This window comes from Littorina saxatilis, linkage group LG10, assembly GCF_037325665.1.
Source record: "Littorina saxatilis isolate snail1 linkage group LG10, US_GU_Lsax_2.0, whole genome shotgun sequence".
Taxonomy (NCBI): Eukaryota; Metazoa; Mollusca; class Gastropoda; order Littorinimorpha; family Littorinidae; genus Littorina; species Littorina saxatilis.
This window is the reverse complement of record NC_090254.1, coordinates 14,037,290-14,054,460: the sequence shown is the minus strand read 5'-3', so window position 1 is coordinate 14,054,460 and position 17,171 is coordinate 14,037,290. Positions and strand designations below refer to the sequence as shown.

Sequence of the window (17,171 nt, the reverse complement as noted above, 5' to 3'; positions counted from 1 at the left end):
TGTAATATTAGTGCATGTTGATGTTTGCTTCTGGGTTTTTGGGGTGTGTGCGGGGGGGGGGGGGGGGGGGTGTTGAAGGGTTGGAACATGGTTATTACTGGTACTGCAGGGTTTGTGACTATACTGTTGTTTGTTCCACAGTTATTTTAAACAATTAAAAATATAATATAAATTATATTTGTGTATTCTGTTGTCTCGCAGGAGCTGCCCGATGCTGCAGTGCTAGAGTGCTTGGTTGACAGTAGCCAGGATCCAAGTGAGACCACTGATGCAGATGAACAGCTTCTGCAGCATTCTGTTGCAGCAAGGACCAAGGATATCACTTCACAAGGCGACACAGATCGTGACTTTGATTGTGTTGTTGATGCTCTGTGTTCAGAGCAAGAGACGCTGCAGCGGATTGAGAAAGCAACTCGCGGACAGAATAACAATCCGCTGTGGTACGTTATGAGGCAGGGCCGTGTGACTGCCTCCGACATGAAGCGCGTCTGTTCTAGACACACCACCCTGTGTGGGAAGCCCGACACAGACTGTACAAAATTAGTAGATCACATCCTGGGGAAACGGACAGACTTTGACACTCCAGCTTTGGCTTGGGGAAGGAAGAAAGAGAAAAAAGCAAGAGAGCACTATTGTCGCGTGGAGAAAAAAAAGCATAAAAACGTTACACTCAGTGAAAGAGGGTTACAGATTTCCAGTAGAAAACCCTTCTTGGGATGCTCAGTAGATGGTCTTGTATCATGCTCTTGTACTGGTCACAGTGAGAAGTTGATAGAAATCAAATGTCCGTATGCACTAAGAGAGCTGTCACCCAAAGATGCCGCAAGGCAGAGAGGTTGCGAGCTGAACGTAGACAATGGGAGCTGGAGTCTCAATGAAAGGTCTCAGTACTTTCACCAAATACAAACACAGCTGTTCGTGTATGGTCTGAGTGAGTGTGATTTGGTGATTTACACAACAAAAGGGATTATCATTGTCCCTGTGCAGTACAGTGAGAAGTTTGCTGTGGAATTTGTCCGGAAGGCAGAAGATTTTTACAAATCCCAAATTTGCCCTGCATTATTGTGTGTTAAAGCCTGAAATTTGTGACCAGTCTGTGTAACCCTTGGTAATGATTGCATTCATAAAGAAAATGAATTGATTATTGTTCTTTTTGAGCGGTGTTTGCATTCAGATTCACTATAATTATAGACTTGATTGTTGAGCACACTGCTGGTTGTGCTTTATTCAGTCTCTGCAGCAGAAAGTAAATAAAGCTCCCTGTGAGCTGCACAACAGCATCACACTAATTTTACTATGTATTTCGCTGTTTTTGTTTGTTTGAGTGATTTGGTAAAAAAACAACATGAAAACTCCATTGTAGCGATAAATGTATAATTATGTAGTGTAGCGTAAGCAGTGAAAGAGTGTTTAGTCGTAGATTTTGTTTATGCATGTGTACATCTGAAATCCTGACCTGAGTATGCAATACATTTTACAGAAAACAAACAAGTGATAGTTTGCTTTTGTTTTGTTATTTTTTGAGTATTTAATCTGATCCGAATTTAATAATACACCATTTAATATAGCGCAATACACTGTACTATAAACTAAAGTTAAAACTGAAAGCATAAATTAATATAAGGCCTAAAAAAAAAAAGGTGTGGTTACGGTAACCCGACCTACCCTATTTTTAGGGGCCGACCCTATAACTTTTTATTACATAATTTGTCAACAACAAAAAAAACAACACAAGAAAACGAGTGCAGAAAACGCCATGAAAGCGAAAGCGCCCGAGTCGCACACTTATTTCCCTGTCAAGTAGGTTTAATTTGTACACATTAGAAAAAAAAAGTTAAAAAAAAAAAAGTGATTGCCTACCTTCCTACCCTATTTTTTTTGGCTATGTTACCGTAACCACACCTATTTTTTTGTTGTTGCCTAAACACAAAAAATAGTTCACAATAAAGCACTTTACAACTGCATCACAGGGACTCTTGGACCGAAAACCAGGGCAAAAATCTGTCCACATGGAGATGTTGTTATTCACAGGATTGTTGCTATTCGTAGGTGTGCTGTTCACAGGTTTCACTGTACATGTAGTACGTTTCAAGGCTGGGCTCCAGTATATTTTGTCTGGGTACGAGTCACGGCTACTGGTTCTGGTGCATGATCAAAGTCTAGTGTGCTTTCCAGACAACGCTTCTGATTTTACCGACACAGTGGTTTCTCAAGATTACACAAAGCCGCAGCTACAGTGACACACATGTGGACCAGAGGATTCAGGGGTGCTGGAATGGTCTCGCTAAGAAGTCGAAACTGCTTAAGACGGCCGATGGCCCGCTCTACGTGGATTCGAACAGCAGCTATCCTACGCGTTTTTGTCACTGCTGATTTTGCCATTTGTCTGCCATGAGCAAAGGGTGGGATGTTTAGGGTGGCTTTACGCAGCGTGACAAGGTCCCTAATTAGAAAACCCCTGTCGGCCATTACATCATCTCCAGCCTCTAGCATCTCCAGAAAACCAGACATCTCAACAACTTTTCTGTCAGATATGGACCCTGTCCATATATCAGACACAAAACTAAATGCCCCACGCGGTGTAACGCCAACAAGACACTTAGCGGTATTCCTGTGTTTGTAACTGGAATAAGTTTTTCTCTGCACAGAAGGTAGTGAGGGTTTCTGAAGCTGAAACTCTGTGCAATCAATAATCACACGTGTTTTGGGGAAAAATCTAAATGCTCGAGGCAGTCTGGAAAGAACACGTGCTCGTGTTGGCCATTTGATCAGAAAGCAAAGTTCCCGTGATAGCATATGAATCCACGTAATGAAAATCCTGCTTACCAATGATGAGGACACACCCATCAAGTCACTCAGCATGTTTACCTCTAGTGCACGTCGAAGACGCACCAAGACAACAAGAAGTTCTTCCTTTAAAGTCAGAAGTCTCTGTGTCCCCGTCTGGTCTCGGCGGTTGGGGACAACGCCATCAGGGCCAGTCTCTTCACCCCTCCAGTATGTCATCCTGGAGGCAACATTACTGACAAAGTTAAGAAGAAGTCCAAACCCCACCACAGTGAGACCCGTGTAAAATGTACACGTCTGGTCATCCCTGAACACGCTAGCTTTGAACACGGTCCTTTTCAGCTGTTTGAGACTGCCCATGAGATCGTCATCGCTGAGTTCATTAAAAACAACATCGCCTGCACTAAATCTCGGTGAAGATGTCAGGTCGGTCTGTGTTCCTGTTGTTGTCATCAGCTGCTTCTTGAGGTTTGGTTCCCTTTGCAGCACGTGTCGCAAGAGAAATGGTGTCCTTGGAGCTGCTCTGTTGATGGGCTCCTTGGTTGGTGTGACATTCTGTTCCTGGTATGACGTGACATCACTTACTTGCTCCCCTTGTCCAGCAGTGGCACTGGTATTACTGGTCACCACAGGTTCTGAACACACACAAAACAAAGAACAACTATGATTATCATGCAATATATGACTAGGCCTATTGAACGAACTGACACTGACTTGCCACAGTGCACAATCGCAGCGGCAGTTCACAGTAAAAAAAAACAAGAGGCGAAGCCTTCAAGGCTCACGTAAGAAATCGACAAACAGTAACACAAACTCAATCACTCCGTCACACATACACAAACACACAGTAAGCATAGGTGACACTGTGCAAGAAAGTGCGACACTAGATCTAGATCTGTCTGTCTGCATGTAGCCTACTTACAGGGACACGACTGCCAACTAGTATCGGCCCGTTCAAAATACCAGACATATACACACACACATGCACATACATACAATGATACATACATACGCACGCACGCACAGACAGACAAAAGTTAGCATCGCATAGGCTACACTTACGTGAGCCAAAAAGAGGACAGTTTGACTTTGTTTTTCTCCTCGGAAAGGTTAGCCCTAGGCTAATCTGTGTTGATCATGGGTTTTCTTGACGGCCCCATTTGAGCATACTAATTTATACAGGCCTACAAACAAACACAGACAAATAATAGATGCCATATAATCCTGACCTGTCGGTGAAAGCACTGCAGATGATTCAGATCTGGACTTCTTGCTGCTAAAAACACCGATGTCACTGGCAGTAGGCCTACCAGTCACCACAGATTCTGAAAACACACAAAACAAAGAACCATAAACATCATGCAATATGAAATACCCTAAATAAACTGCCATTAACTCGCAAATGTGGACTAACCTAGCATGCTAGTAAACAGTTATGAAATTAATACAGAAAAATAAAAGCCTGACCTGTCGGTGTGAGCACTGCAGACGGGTTTGATCTGGCCGGTTTCTTGCTGCCAGAAGCTCTGGCATACTGTCGTTCTTTAGGGCATGGCCGCTTTTTGACTCACATGCGAAGCAAAAGTGAGTCTATGTACTCACCCGAGTCGTCCGTCCGTCCGTCCGTCCGTCCGGACGTCCGTCCGGCCGTCCGGAAAACTTTAACGTTGGATATTTCTTGGACACTATTCAGTCTATTAGTACCAAATTTGGCAAGATGGTGTATGATGACAAGGCCCCAAAAAACATACATAGCATCTTGACCTTGCTTCAAGGTCAAGGTCGCAGGGGCCATAAATGTTGTCTAAAAAACAGCTATTTTTCACATTTTTCACATTTTCTCTGAAGTTTTTGAGATTGAATACCTCACCTATATATGATATATAGGGCAAAGTAAGCCCCATCTTTTGATACCAGTTTGGTTTACCTTGCTTCAAGGTCAAGGTCACAGGGGCTCTTCAAAGTTGGATTGTATACATATTTTGAAGTGACCTTGACCCTGAACTATGGAAGACAACTGTTTCAAACTTAAAAATTATGTGGGGCACATGTTATGCTTTCATCATGAGACACATTTGGTCACATATGATCAAGGTCAAGGTCTCTTTGACCCTTATGAAATGTGACCAAAATAAGGTAGTGAACCACTAAAAGTGACCATATCTCATGGTAGAAAGAGCCAATAAGCACCATTGTACTTCCTATGTCTTGAATTAACAGCTTTGTGTTGCATGACCTTGGATGACCTTGACCTTGGGTCAAGGTCACATGTATTTTGGTAGGAAAAATGTGTAAAGCAGTTCTTAGTGTATGATGTCATTGCTAGGTTTAGGTCAAGCATGTGAGTCGTATGGGCTTTGCCCTTCTTGTTTTTCTTTTCAAATGCTATTTTTTCCACTTTTGATGCCAGAGCTGGTACTGGATCAGGATGAATTGGCGTTGGTCCATTCCCCGCTACAAAATGTTTGGAACAAATATAGGTGTCTTTCGTCACGGAATCCTCGGTGAAACAACCGGCGCCTTCTGCTGGCCGGCCGCACGCTCTCACCCACCGTTTACATTTCTCTTTATCCTTTCTTGGCTGAGGAAAATAAATGAAAGCGACTCCTTCTATCTTCGACCGGCCATAATGCCTTGAGTCGCTTTTGCACAGTCCATACGCACACGTTTTGTTGACCATCTCTTACCGCCCGCCACGACACTTTGCCCGAAAGCGGAAGTGGAAGGTCAACTCTCAAGGCCGCGGAAAGAGGCCTATTGAACGCAAACTTTTATATTGACCGTTTTGTGCTGAAAGGATGGAAGTGAAGAACAAGAAATGTATGTGTTGGTATTGTTCAATGGAACCTTGTAAGGGCGATGTTTCTCACTTTTCATCTTTTTCCTTGGTATCGTCAAAACGTTTCCTTGTGTTGCCTCTGCGGGTTCATCTTGTATTAATTACTGCATCCGCCATGTTGATTCATAGCTTAACCCAACACGTTGTGCTTGTAACTTTTAAAATACCCCAAAATTAATACGCAGACATGAAAAATATCCACGCAAAAAAAAGAAAAAGAACAAACGCTTCCATAGTAACACAAAGTGACAGCACACTCGAGTCGATGATAATACTAACCTTCCCCGAAGGATGTCTTCAATGGCGGACGCGACATTCACGTTTTTGTTCAACTGTGCATGTGCAAGCACATCTAGTATATTTTGCAGTTCTCAATTCAAATGAAATCCCTCATTTGGCAAGGGCCAGATGTAAGAAGCAATTTTGCTTTCTCTATTGCCCTCAAAAATGAACATTCTTACAGTTTGTCTGTCTGTCTGCCTCTCTTTCTTTTTGAAACAAATATTCTTAAGAAACGATCTTGTCGTTTGACCTGGCATGCTTAGATATTTTATACGTTGTATGTTTTGCAGTGAACATTGCTGTGAACCAACCTGCCACGAGCAGCTCAATGTATGGGACACAGGAACCATGCTTTGCGGTGAACGGCCGAACAAGTGGAGATATGCGTGACAGGGGAAATAATTACCCAAACTGCTTCCACAGTGCATCAAACGACAATGCCTTTACCTGGTGGTCAGTCGACTTGCAAAGCGAGTACACCATAGCAGAAGTGGAAGTATACAGAAGAACACTGGATAACTATCGTAAGTATTTGACGTCATACGCGTACTAAGCTCCCATTTCTTTCATTTTAGAGCACAAGGTCTGGACTTATTTTGTGCAGTGTCGCTTACTTAAGAAGTGTGCAGCGTGATATTTGCAGATTACAGTACATACAAGTTGTGATCAAATGATCGAGAATTAGTATTTTACTTGTAGAAACTATAAAATTAACAACACAGAGATGGTTTTGGTATGAAATAAACGAAGACTGTTTCATTACTTACACAATCAAACAATATGACTGTAAACCGTCTCCCCTATTCTCAGTTTGACAATGACCGCAAGAGACATCGGGGCTCCAAAAAATTTCAGTGTCACACTTAGCTGCGCGTAATATTTTTTGATTAATCATTATGCCTTTTACATTTAGTCAAGTTTTGACTAAATGTTTTAACGTAGAGGGGGAATCGAGACGAGGGTCGTGGTGTCTGTGTGTCTGTGTGTGTGTGTAGAGCGATTCAGACTAAACTACTGGACCGATCTTTATGAAATTTGACATGAGAGTTCCTGGGTATGATATCCTCACACGTTTTTTTGGATAAATGTCTTTGATGACGTCATATCCGGCTTTTCGTGAAAGTTGAGGCCCTCATTTTTTAACCAAATTGGTTGAAATTTTGGTCAAGTAATCTTCGACGAAGCCCGGACTTCGGTATTGCATTTCAGCTTGGTGGCTTAAAAATTAATTAATGACTTTGGTCATTACAAATCTGAAAATTGTAAAAAAAAAAATTTTTTTATAAAACGATCCAAATTTACGTTCATCTTATTCTCCATCATTTGCTGATTCCAAAAACATATAAATATGTTATATTTGGATTAACAACAAGCTCTGAAAATTAAATATATAAAAATTATTATCAAATTGTTTTTTCGAAATCAATTTAAAAACACTTTTATCTTATTCCTTGTCGGTTCCTGATTCCAAAAACATATAGATATGATATGTTTGGATTAAAAACACGCTCAGAAAGTTAAAACGAAGAGAGGTACAGAAAAGCGTGCTATCCTTCTCAGCGCAACGAATACCCCGCTCTTCTTGTCAATTCCACTGGCACTGCCTTTGCCACGGGCGGTGGAGTGACGATGCTACGAGTATACGGTCTTGCTGCGTTGCGTTGCGTTCAGTTTCATTCTGTGAGTTCGACAGCTACTTGACTAAATGTTGTATTTTCGCCTTACGCGACTTGTTTTTTGGTTCCAGTGGTTGAAAAGAAGCCGAATATGGCAAAGAACGTAAATTTGTTTATGTTGTTACATTTAAGCTTTTTTTTAACTGGGATTTCTCGAGAAATGTGGTGACATTTAAGTGTTATGATCTATGTTGGCATATTAAGCTACAGTGAATCCGGGTTAATTTCATACACAGTTTATACTATAAGAAAGGCCGCTGAATAAGCACTTAAAAAGAACATTTTATTTTTATATTTTGCCAGGGATGTTCATACTAATTATGATTTGCTTCTTACTGGTGGCACCCCTGCTGGAGAAAGATATTCTTAATTTGGCCTTAAATATGGACTGACAGGCTCAGCAGTTTAGCTGGTGGTAAATGCTGACAGCATTACGGAAACAAAAACCCGTGAACTTTCTTTTATAACTATATTATTGCACAATTACTGCTTCTGAAGATTACAGTTGACGAGCAAAAAGGCATTTTGTATGTTATTGCTTTCAGTACATTTGACGAAATAGTTGAATGTTCTTCCGCTTTGACCTTTTATTTGAGTTAAGATTATTATCTTGCATACTGCCACACTTGTTTAACATACTCAATCCACTAGCAATCGACTAAATGTCCTGGCTTTGTCAGAGCGCAACAGTGATCCGTGGTAATCTGGGTCACTTCCCTCCTGTATTGTTTCATGCGCGCGTGTTTTCACAAAATCGGCTCAAAAGGCATTGTTCTCTAAGGAGAAGGATGTCGTAGGCTGAAATTGCAACCTTTTATTCTAAAATAGCTCCATTTGCAGATGTCAAAAAACACAAGTTTGTTTCAAAAACTTTTGTTTTCGAAAAAAGGGCAGTTACTCTCGTCTGGTCAGCGCTGAAAGTCCACGAAATGGGGCACTGGCCTTTGGCTAGTACTTCTCATAATTTACTAGCCAGAGAGCAAAGTTTTGTATTTTTACTCGCCAAACCAACCATTTGTTTCAGCAACTTTACTCGCATTTGGCGAGTAGATTTACATTTCTATTCGCCATTTACATGTTTCTACTCGCCATGGCGAGTCAAATATTCGCCACTTTCAGGTCTGCTGGTTCGACCAAAGGGAGTTACTTCACAAATGAAACACGTTCCTCAGATAGAGCAATTAATAAGCTTTACATTGATATATAATATGCCATAACTTATCTGTGTTATTAACATATACCACATGTTTGAAAATTCTCAATAATTACTTCACAAACTGTACGCACTATCAAAATGCAACTCCTGGGAATGCCAACTACGTTTTATCAATGTTTACAGGAGACGCTCTCCGCATGCAAGGGATTGTTATTACCATCAACGGGATGGTGTGCTACACATACCCAACTTTAAACAACAAAGCAGCTTTAGCGTCAATACCACGTACGTATGAAATGTAATAGACACGATAGGGGAGATTGTTATGAAAATAACAACACCGATTAGAGTAATATAACAATCATTGGACAGTTGTCAGCAAGCACAGGGTGACTTGACTAAATGTAACAAGTGTGAAAAAATGAGAGAAATCAATCGGACAAACTTTATGATACAGAATGTTTGTTATGATGACATGCAAAGCATATCTTGTAAACCAGGGGTTGGAAATTAAATGTGGTTTCTGACTAATGGTTTAAACAGTGTTTATGCAATAATTCATAGATAATTCAACATAATACATGTAAAGGATCAACAACAAGCTGACAACAACTAATCATGGACAATCACATGACCTCTTTTGCCAGTGCTATTAATCTCTGGTTTACGTTTGTTGTAATGATGTACGTGTTTCAATTTGAATTATTGTCACGTGTCTTTGGAGGGTTCCACTGTAATGAAATATGACGAAGGCGAATCCCTTAAGCATTTGCGTTCCCTGTGGGTTTTTTTTTTTTTATTGAGTCAGAAAATTGGTGTCACTTTACAGGTCTTAAAATCTGAGAAAACCGGGTCTTCAAAGAGAGGGACTCTTTTATCGGGGTTTCTTAAAAGGAGGGTTCCACTGTAATGGGACATGATATAGAGGAGTGTATAAGCTTTTGTTGACTCACCTGAGTAATTGGTGAGTATTAGGATTCATGTGTGTCCGGTGGTATGGTCTGACCCTGGACAGAAACTTAACGTTGGAAGTTTTGTAACCTAGACTTCTGAAACTTTGCAGGCTTTTAGAGTTTGATGATCTCTCGAAGTGACCCCAGTTTGGTTGACCCTCGTCAAAGTTTGGGGTCACAGCGGGGTCATGTTCGTTTCATAATAACTTAACATTGACGTTATCTCAGGCGTTTTCTCTCTCTGGTTGACTCTATTCACATTGTGGGGTCACAGCGGGATCATGTTTGTAAAAGCTTTACATTGCGGTTTCCTAAATTGTTTTGGGTGCAAAAGCTTCCAAATTTCAGGAAATTGTAGGTGTTGTTAAATCAGCAGACATAACCATAATTTGGCTTGTTTTCATCAAATGTTAGTGTCCCAGCATGAAAATGTTTGCTGGAAAAGATGTTTTGATGTCATTCTTTGATTTGGTCAGTCTTGGCTAAAGGCTCTTGGTGATGACATCATGTTATGATGTCATAGTGTCAATAATGAGGTCACTCAAGTGTCTGAGTATACATATTTTGTCTGGGCTAGCCAAAACTCAATTTGGGAAAGAAAATGATTAATTATGATGATTCTGTTAGAACAAAATCTCTTTTTTCAAAAAAAAGTTGGTGGATATTGAGTATGTCAGGCTAGTGATGGTGGTGGGAAGGAGGTAATTGGTTTGAATATATGAACAGCTCAGATCATGGCTCCATAAAGTGTTGCACTGATGGTCAAAAATAAAGTACAAGATATTGCACTGTAAGTGGTACTACACTGCATTTAGGAACCTACGCTAACATGATGGCGCGAGCTTCCATTCAAATTTAGTGAAGGCAACGAAGGTTCGATGACGTCATCCAATAGTCACATCACAGAAGGAAATGTACAAAGGCTGAACGTAGCCCATTTTAGCTCGACTTATTAGACAGATAGGCTTGAGGAGAATGATAATAACAAAGTTATTACCAGAGTGCAGACCTCAATGGTCGTAAGAACGCACAATTTATTGTTTCCGGAAGTATCTTTCGATAATGGGGCAGACAACTCCCGTAAACCCTTCGAGGCTTACTTCCCTTCTTTGTTGTTAGTTTAATGGCAGCGTAGAGACTTACCATTTTGTTCTTCGGCCATGCCATATGCCGCTCTTCAGACAAATCTGCTTCAGTTGTTTGTCTCCATCTAAATAACTATGCCACTTGAATTTAGCAGAGAAACATTTCATTTTGGCTAAGTGACAGCAGTCTGACGTCCGCTCGATAGCTGCATGTGAACGTAAGTAACAGCTGTTCGTCAGCCATGAAACTAACGACAATAGAAGGGAAGTAAGCCTCGAAGGGTTTACGGGAGTTGTCTGCCCCATTATCGAAAGCAGCTTCCGGTTATAACCATCAGAAAACAATAAATTGTGCGTTCTCACGATCATTGAGGTCTGCACTATGGTAATAACTATGTTATTATCATTCTCCTCAAGCCTATCGGTCTAATAAGTCGAGCTAAAATGGGCTACGTTCAGCCTTTGTACATTTTCTTCTGTGATGTGACTATTGGATGACGTCATCGAACCTTCATTGCCTAAGCTAAATTTGAATGGAAGCTCGCGCCATCATGTTAGCGTAGGTTCCTAAATGTACTACACTGTTGCTTAGTGTCTGTAGAAAGCTACAAGGTGAAAATAGAGAAAGAAAAACACGATTCTTGACTTTGATGGGCTTTTTCTGCTCGTAAACACACATTCTTCTCAGCATGCCCCATTATTGAGTTTAAAACACCAATTAAATTTGTTTTGAATAAAACTCACAAGTTTACAATAAGAATTTAGAGACCTGTATCAATTAGGTATATCATACTTAGTTTGACTTTTGCAAAACTAAGTAATTACACATTTGATTGAATCAGTCAGACAGACGGAGACATAGAGAGACAGACAGAGGGCAAACAAAAATCTGAGAAAGAAACCCCTTTAAAAATTTTACCATGTTAGAAATAAAAGGTCGCAAGGGGAAGCCATAATTTATCACCTTTCAGTATGACGTCATGAGGGTGTTCCACACTTGAAATGACGTGTTTTTATCATCTTATCGGCTGCAGGGAGCTTGGAAGTATAATTTCCATTCAACGATCCAAATTGTTTAAGTTTGGGCATATTTTCGACGTCAAACACCATGAAACTATATATTTTTGGAATCAGAAAATGATAAGGAATAGACACAAGTTAATTTTAAGTGTCTTTTTCCATAAACAAAGATAGTGGTTATTTATCGGTTTTCTTAATTTTTAAGCATAATTTTCAATACAATACAACAAAACTATATAGTTTTAGATACAGGACGCAATAGGGAATACGCCAATATGATTTTTCTGTTTCAAATATTAGTTTTTACAAAATTGAAAAAAATGACATATTTTGAACGAACATTTCAATAACAAAAATTTAAGGTACCAAGTTGAAATGCAATCCCATAATTCGACCTAGATCTAAGATTATGTGATAAGAATTTCGATCAAATTGATAAAAAACTGTAACGGTGAAAGTGCTGCATCAACTTTTTGGCAAACGGGAAACTATGACGTCATAAACTGTCCTATCAATAAACGGAGAAACTCTTCATGAGAAAATCCCCTCAACAATATTCATATCACATTTCATAAAGATCCACTCAGTAGTTTTTGAGATATGATCCGCAGTGTGAGAAAAAAATAGTCTAAACAATCTCACGCCCATAACGCTGTGATATGACACTCATTTGGTTGTGTTCTGCCGATACTTTAATGTTTTTTCTTCTTAAAACACACTATGATAGTAGCCCTACCCAATGTCTATGCTAAGAATGACTGGTCTGTTTTGTCAATGATTTTGCTACAGTGTGAGAACAAATAAATCTAAAAAATCTCACGCCTATAACGCTGTGATACAAAACTCATTTGGTCGTGTTCTGCCGATACTATAATGTTTTTCTTTCTTAAAGGCTGACATAGTCCTATTTAATTAGTTTAAGTACTTCCATGGCTTTTCCCATCGTTGCGGGGATGTATAAATTAAGCTTCCTGCAAAGTTTTAGGTTTGAAGTCCTTACCAATTACGAGAAATAATTAATTCTTTATTGCATTGTTTAGCAACAGTTCTCCATGACTTGGGCTATTTTTAGACCGTTGACGTCACTTCGTGACGTTTCGTAAACCAAAGATGGCGTTTGAGACTGTTCTGTTTACATTCGACACTATCAACACCACTTTCCAATACTGAAATAATTTGTTCTGTGTTCGAAAGCTACAGCCAATCGTTATTACATCCCCTTATAGGTACAGTTTTATAACATTTTGGCACATGTAAACAATATGAACTAATTAATGAACGCTACGAATATGGCAGCCTTTAATTAAAACACACTATAAAAGTAGCCATTCCCAATTGCAATGCTAAAAATGACTGGTCTGTGTTGTCAATGTTTTTTTCTGCGAGAATGCGATCTATCTCTTTGTCGCAAAGACCGTATGACACGAAAGTTTTTAGCGGAAGAAAAATCTGCTGAGTGCAATTACGTTTCAGAAGATAGTTGGTTAAAACAGTTTATCACTCAGACACACAAAAGGACACTATAACTTTATTATTCAGGCCTCATTTGCTTTCCTTTGTCATGTATGAAAGTACTGGCCTTGGTTGAAGAAGGGGACCCGTCGCGCTGCAACACATTGGTCTCCATGTTCCGCCGTGTTTTGTGAATAAAACGTGTTTACTACCCACACATACAAAACGATGCTGTTGGTTCTTTTTATTTTCTTATTTTTTGTGTTATGCTTAGCAGTTTAATATGCTTTGTTTTCTTCTCAATTCAATGGATGGCTATAAAATAAGCATTTAAATGTGAAGGTGGTAATATTACCCATGATCTGAGCCGTTATGTGAAATATTCTTAGTGTTGAATTGATTGATACAGGTCACATAATGATCAAGATTGTATCAATCAGTTGGAAGTAAAAGTTCTCTTGAGCATCCGTTTATGAAGCTGAAACAGCTTTTATTTTTGTGTGTGTGGGGGTTATAGGTAGTAGAATCCTCTTTTTAAGACTTACATAACTCTCATGGACATGACAAAAGAGAGTCGTATAAAGCATTTGCTTTTCTTGTTTTTCTTGTTCTAATGCAGATCAACAAACAGTGAGGTGTGTTGAACCCCTGAGAGGCCGACACGTGATGTTACAGAAACGGGTTGGGATACCAACAGAGAATGATTACAAATTTATACAGATTTGTGAAATACAGATCTATGGTAAGTCGATGAAAACATTTTGGAATCATTCACTGTACTTTGCACACTTGACATCAAGGAATCAACAAATGTTAGCTTTGAGTGGTATGTCGATTTAGACGTACATCTAAATGACTACGACTCCAGTGTGGTGTATCTAGTGTACACATTGTTATAAATGACCCAGGGTTCGGTTGATTCTAGTCATATGTCAAGGTCATCGTGTGGTCGATTCCGTGTCTGTAAGTGGAAAATTATCATTTTCGTGAGACTCCATCGAGCTAGAGCAGCAGATAATGTGTTTCTGATCAGTATTCCACGTACAGAAGGACAGCGGAATGAGCATTTGCCCTTCCTACTTTAAAGGCACACGGATCACTGTCTCAGATATGTCCATGCTATTTCTTGGGATAAAACCATCCCTGCACGTGTGACTGCATAACAAAATCCAACAGTCGGTATTCTTTTTGTTAACAGTGGGAAGTTTTTTGTGAATAGATTTCTCAATAGACACTTGTCCAGTTTGGATTTTGAGTTGTGGAATATGTCAAAGGGGAGGGGTGGTCTTATCCTGGACAATGCCTTGGCAGATCTGAGATAGTGAGCCGAACGTATTTTGTGGGAAACACGATCCTTCGTGACAAAGACCGGCTGGTAAATGCAAGTTATTTGGAGGATACATGCCGAGTCTCAGTGAATATCAAACATAATGGTTAGCGGATCATGGAAAATGCGAGCTTCAGCGATTTTTGACTCACATGCGAAGCAAAAGTGAGTCTATGTACTCACCCGAGTCGTCCGTCCGTCCGTCCGTCCGGACGTCCGGACGTCCGTCCGTCCGTCCGGAAAACTTTAACGTTGGATATTTCTTGGACACTATTCAGTCTATCAGTACCAAATTTGGCAAGATGGTGTATGATGACAAGGCCCCAAAAAACATACATAGCATCTTGACCTTGCTTCAAGGTCAAGGTCGCAGGGGCCATAAATGTTGCCTAAAAAACAGCTATTTTTCCCATTTTTCCCATTTTCTCTGAAGTTTTTGAGATTCAATACCTCACCTATATATGATATATAGGGCAAAGTAAGCCCCATCTTTTGATACCAGTTTGGTTTACCTTGCTTCAAGGTCAAGGTCACAGGAGCTCTTCAAAGTTGGATTGTATACATATTTTGAAGTGACCTTGACCCTGAACTATGGAAGATAACTGTTTCAAACTTAAAAATTATGTGGGGCACATGTTATGCTTTCATCATGAGACACATTTGGTCACATATGATCAAGGTCAAGGTCACTTTGACCCTTATGAAATGTGACCAAAATAAGGTAGTGAACCACTAAAAGTGACCATATCTCATGGTAGAAAGAGCCAATGAGCACCATTGTACTTCCTATGTCTTGAATTAACATCTTTGTGTTGCATGACCTTGGATGACCTTGACCTTGGGTCAAGGTCACATGTATTTTGGTAGGAAAATGTGTAAAGCAGTTCTTAGTGTATGATGTCATTGCTGTAAAGGTCAAGGTCAAGCATGTGAGTCGTATGGGCTTTGCCCTTCTTGTTTGTAATATTAACTGAGACTATGTGTGTATCATATTCATTCCTCCTTTCAGTTTGTTCAGCTTTTTAAAGAAAAAAATGTGTTTTTATGCCACAGTTTGACCGAATCCTAATCACTCTGCCAGTCTACCTGCAAGTGAATAATGCGTGGATGTATATCCATGAAAATCATTCAATTCTGCCAAGGCTTCACAGCAGTTTATTTGGTGTGCAATAAAATCAAGTACACATGTATGCCGTTGTTCTGCTGAGGCGACAAAGACAGATAATGTCGGGTTCTTTTCATGCTTTGGTATCGCTAAGGACATTTTCATTCGTCGTATGCCTTCAAATTCAAGGATGTGTGCATTTGCTTGTGTGTGTCCTGAAACGAAATATAGTCAATGGTTGACCGACGGGTTGCAGTCTTTTTATCGAAGTAACCCAGTGTGTAGAAATCCAGAAGGGGAACAACTCTAGTCTCTACACAAAGAAGGAGAGTAACTTGCCTTGAGACCTAGCTCGCGCCGATGGTGCAGTTGCACAAGGTAGATTTCGATCAAGAAAACAACCGCACACATGAATTTTACATTATATTTCGTGTGTTCAAACCTGTAGTTGTTAGTTTAATGCGGTATGTCAGTTTAAATGCGGTATGGTAGTTTAAATGCGGTATATTTGTGTTGTCTGCTCTAGAGATGTATATTTTATTTTGAGCGTTTGGACATTTTCAGTGCTAAAACTAGTAGTGTCCACAAAGTGGTAGCTTCTCAACCCATGAGCTATCGAGGATTCAGGCTTTTTGCTGGGTGGTTATTGTTATGGTTATTATAAGGTTATTGTTTTGGTTGCTTCCGGTTTACAGAAGAAAAGAAGCAGAGGGGAGAATAATGTAGCAATAATTGCTTTCCCCCAGTGTTTGATAAGTCTTCGCGACGGTACGGGGATCCACGAGACAGCAAGGGCACCGCATGCCCTAGGGATTGCCTGTGTGATAACTTCTACGGATGTAGCAGACGCGGTGAGTATATATTACTTGCCGAGTCAGACTGTCTCTCTCTCCCTCCATCTCTTTTTCGCTGTGTGTGAAGCCCTTTGATGCAGGTGTGTTTGTGTGGTGTGTGTGTGTGTGTGTGTGCTGTCTCTCTCTCTCTCTCTCTCTCTCTCTCTCTCTCTCTCTCTCTCCCCCCCCCCCCCCCCACACACACAGGGGGGATCTCGCGAGATCTTAGAGCAACGGGGCGGAACATTTAGAGCTCCCGATTTAACTGTGAGTAAAAAATTAATATTCCCTCAAAATGCCAGCTGATGGACTCCCAACAGCTCTGGAAGGTACCCTGGAAGCCCTGCACAAAGAAAATAGCGTCTGTTCCCGGAAAGTATCCGCTGAAGGAACGAAAACAACAGTCGTCCTGCGACTTGTGTCAGCCTCTGACTCGGACCGGCCAGCCATGACTCAACATTTTCGTCGAAAACCGCCAAGCCAGCTTCAGCGCGACAGGCTGCGAGCCGAAGAACGAAAGAAAAATAAAGAAGAAGATAACCGTGTCAACACATTAAAGGCAAGTCATGACATTTCTTCACTGATAAATCCTACCCTTGTTTCGCTATCTGAAAGAAATCAACAACAGCATCGGCTCGAATGTGAAAGTGACACGC

The 17,171-nt window shown here is 40.4% G+C and overlaps 1 protein-coding gene and 1 long non-coding RNA gene across 2 annotated transcripts in view; one reads left to right on the top strand and one right to left on the bottom strand.

The window, feature by feature from the left end:
- Positions 1-17,171, top strand: part of LOC138977778 (uncharacterized) — a 141,754-nt gene that overhangs the window by 30,315 nt on the left and 94,268 nt on the right. The window contains exons 5-8 of the mRNA XM_070350383.1: positions 6,199-6,432; positions 8,924-9,025; positions 13,870-13,992; positions 16,429-16,533. Coding sequence (XP_070206484.1) covers positions 6,199-6,432; positions 8,924-9,025; positions 13,870-13,992; positions 16,429-16,533 — 564 coding nt within the window. The remainder of the gene's footprint in view (positions 1-6,198; positions 6,433-8,923; positions 9,026-13,869; positions 13,993-16,428; positions 16,534-17,171) is intronic.
- On the bottom strand, positions 3,124-4,347 carry LOC138979199 (uncharacterized). Its single transcript, XR_011459929.1, has 3 exons — positions 4,255-4,347; positions 4,017-4,112; positions 3,124-3,422 (listed from the first exon to the last, which is right to left on the bottom strand). It is a non-coding gene; the product is annotated as an uncharacterized lncRNA (long non-coding RNA).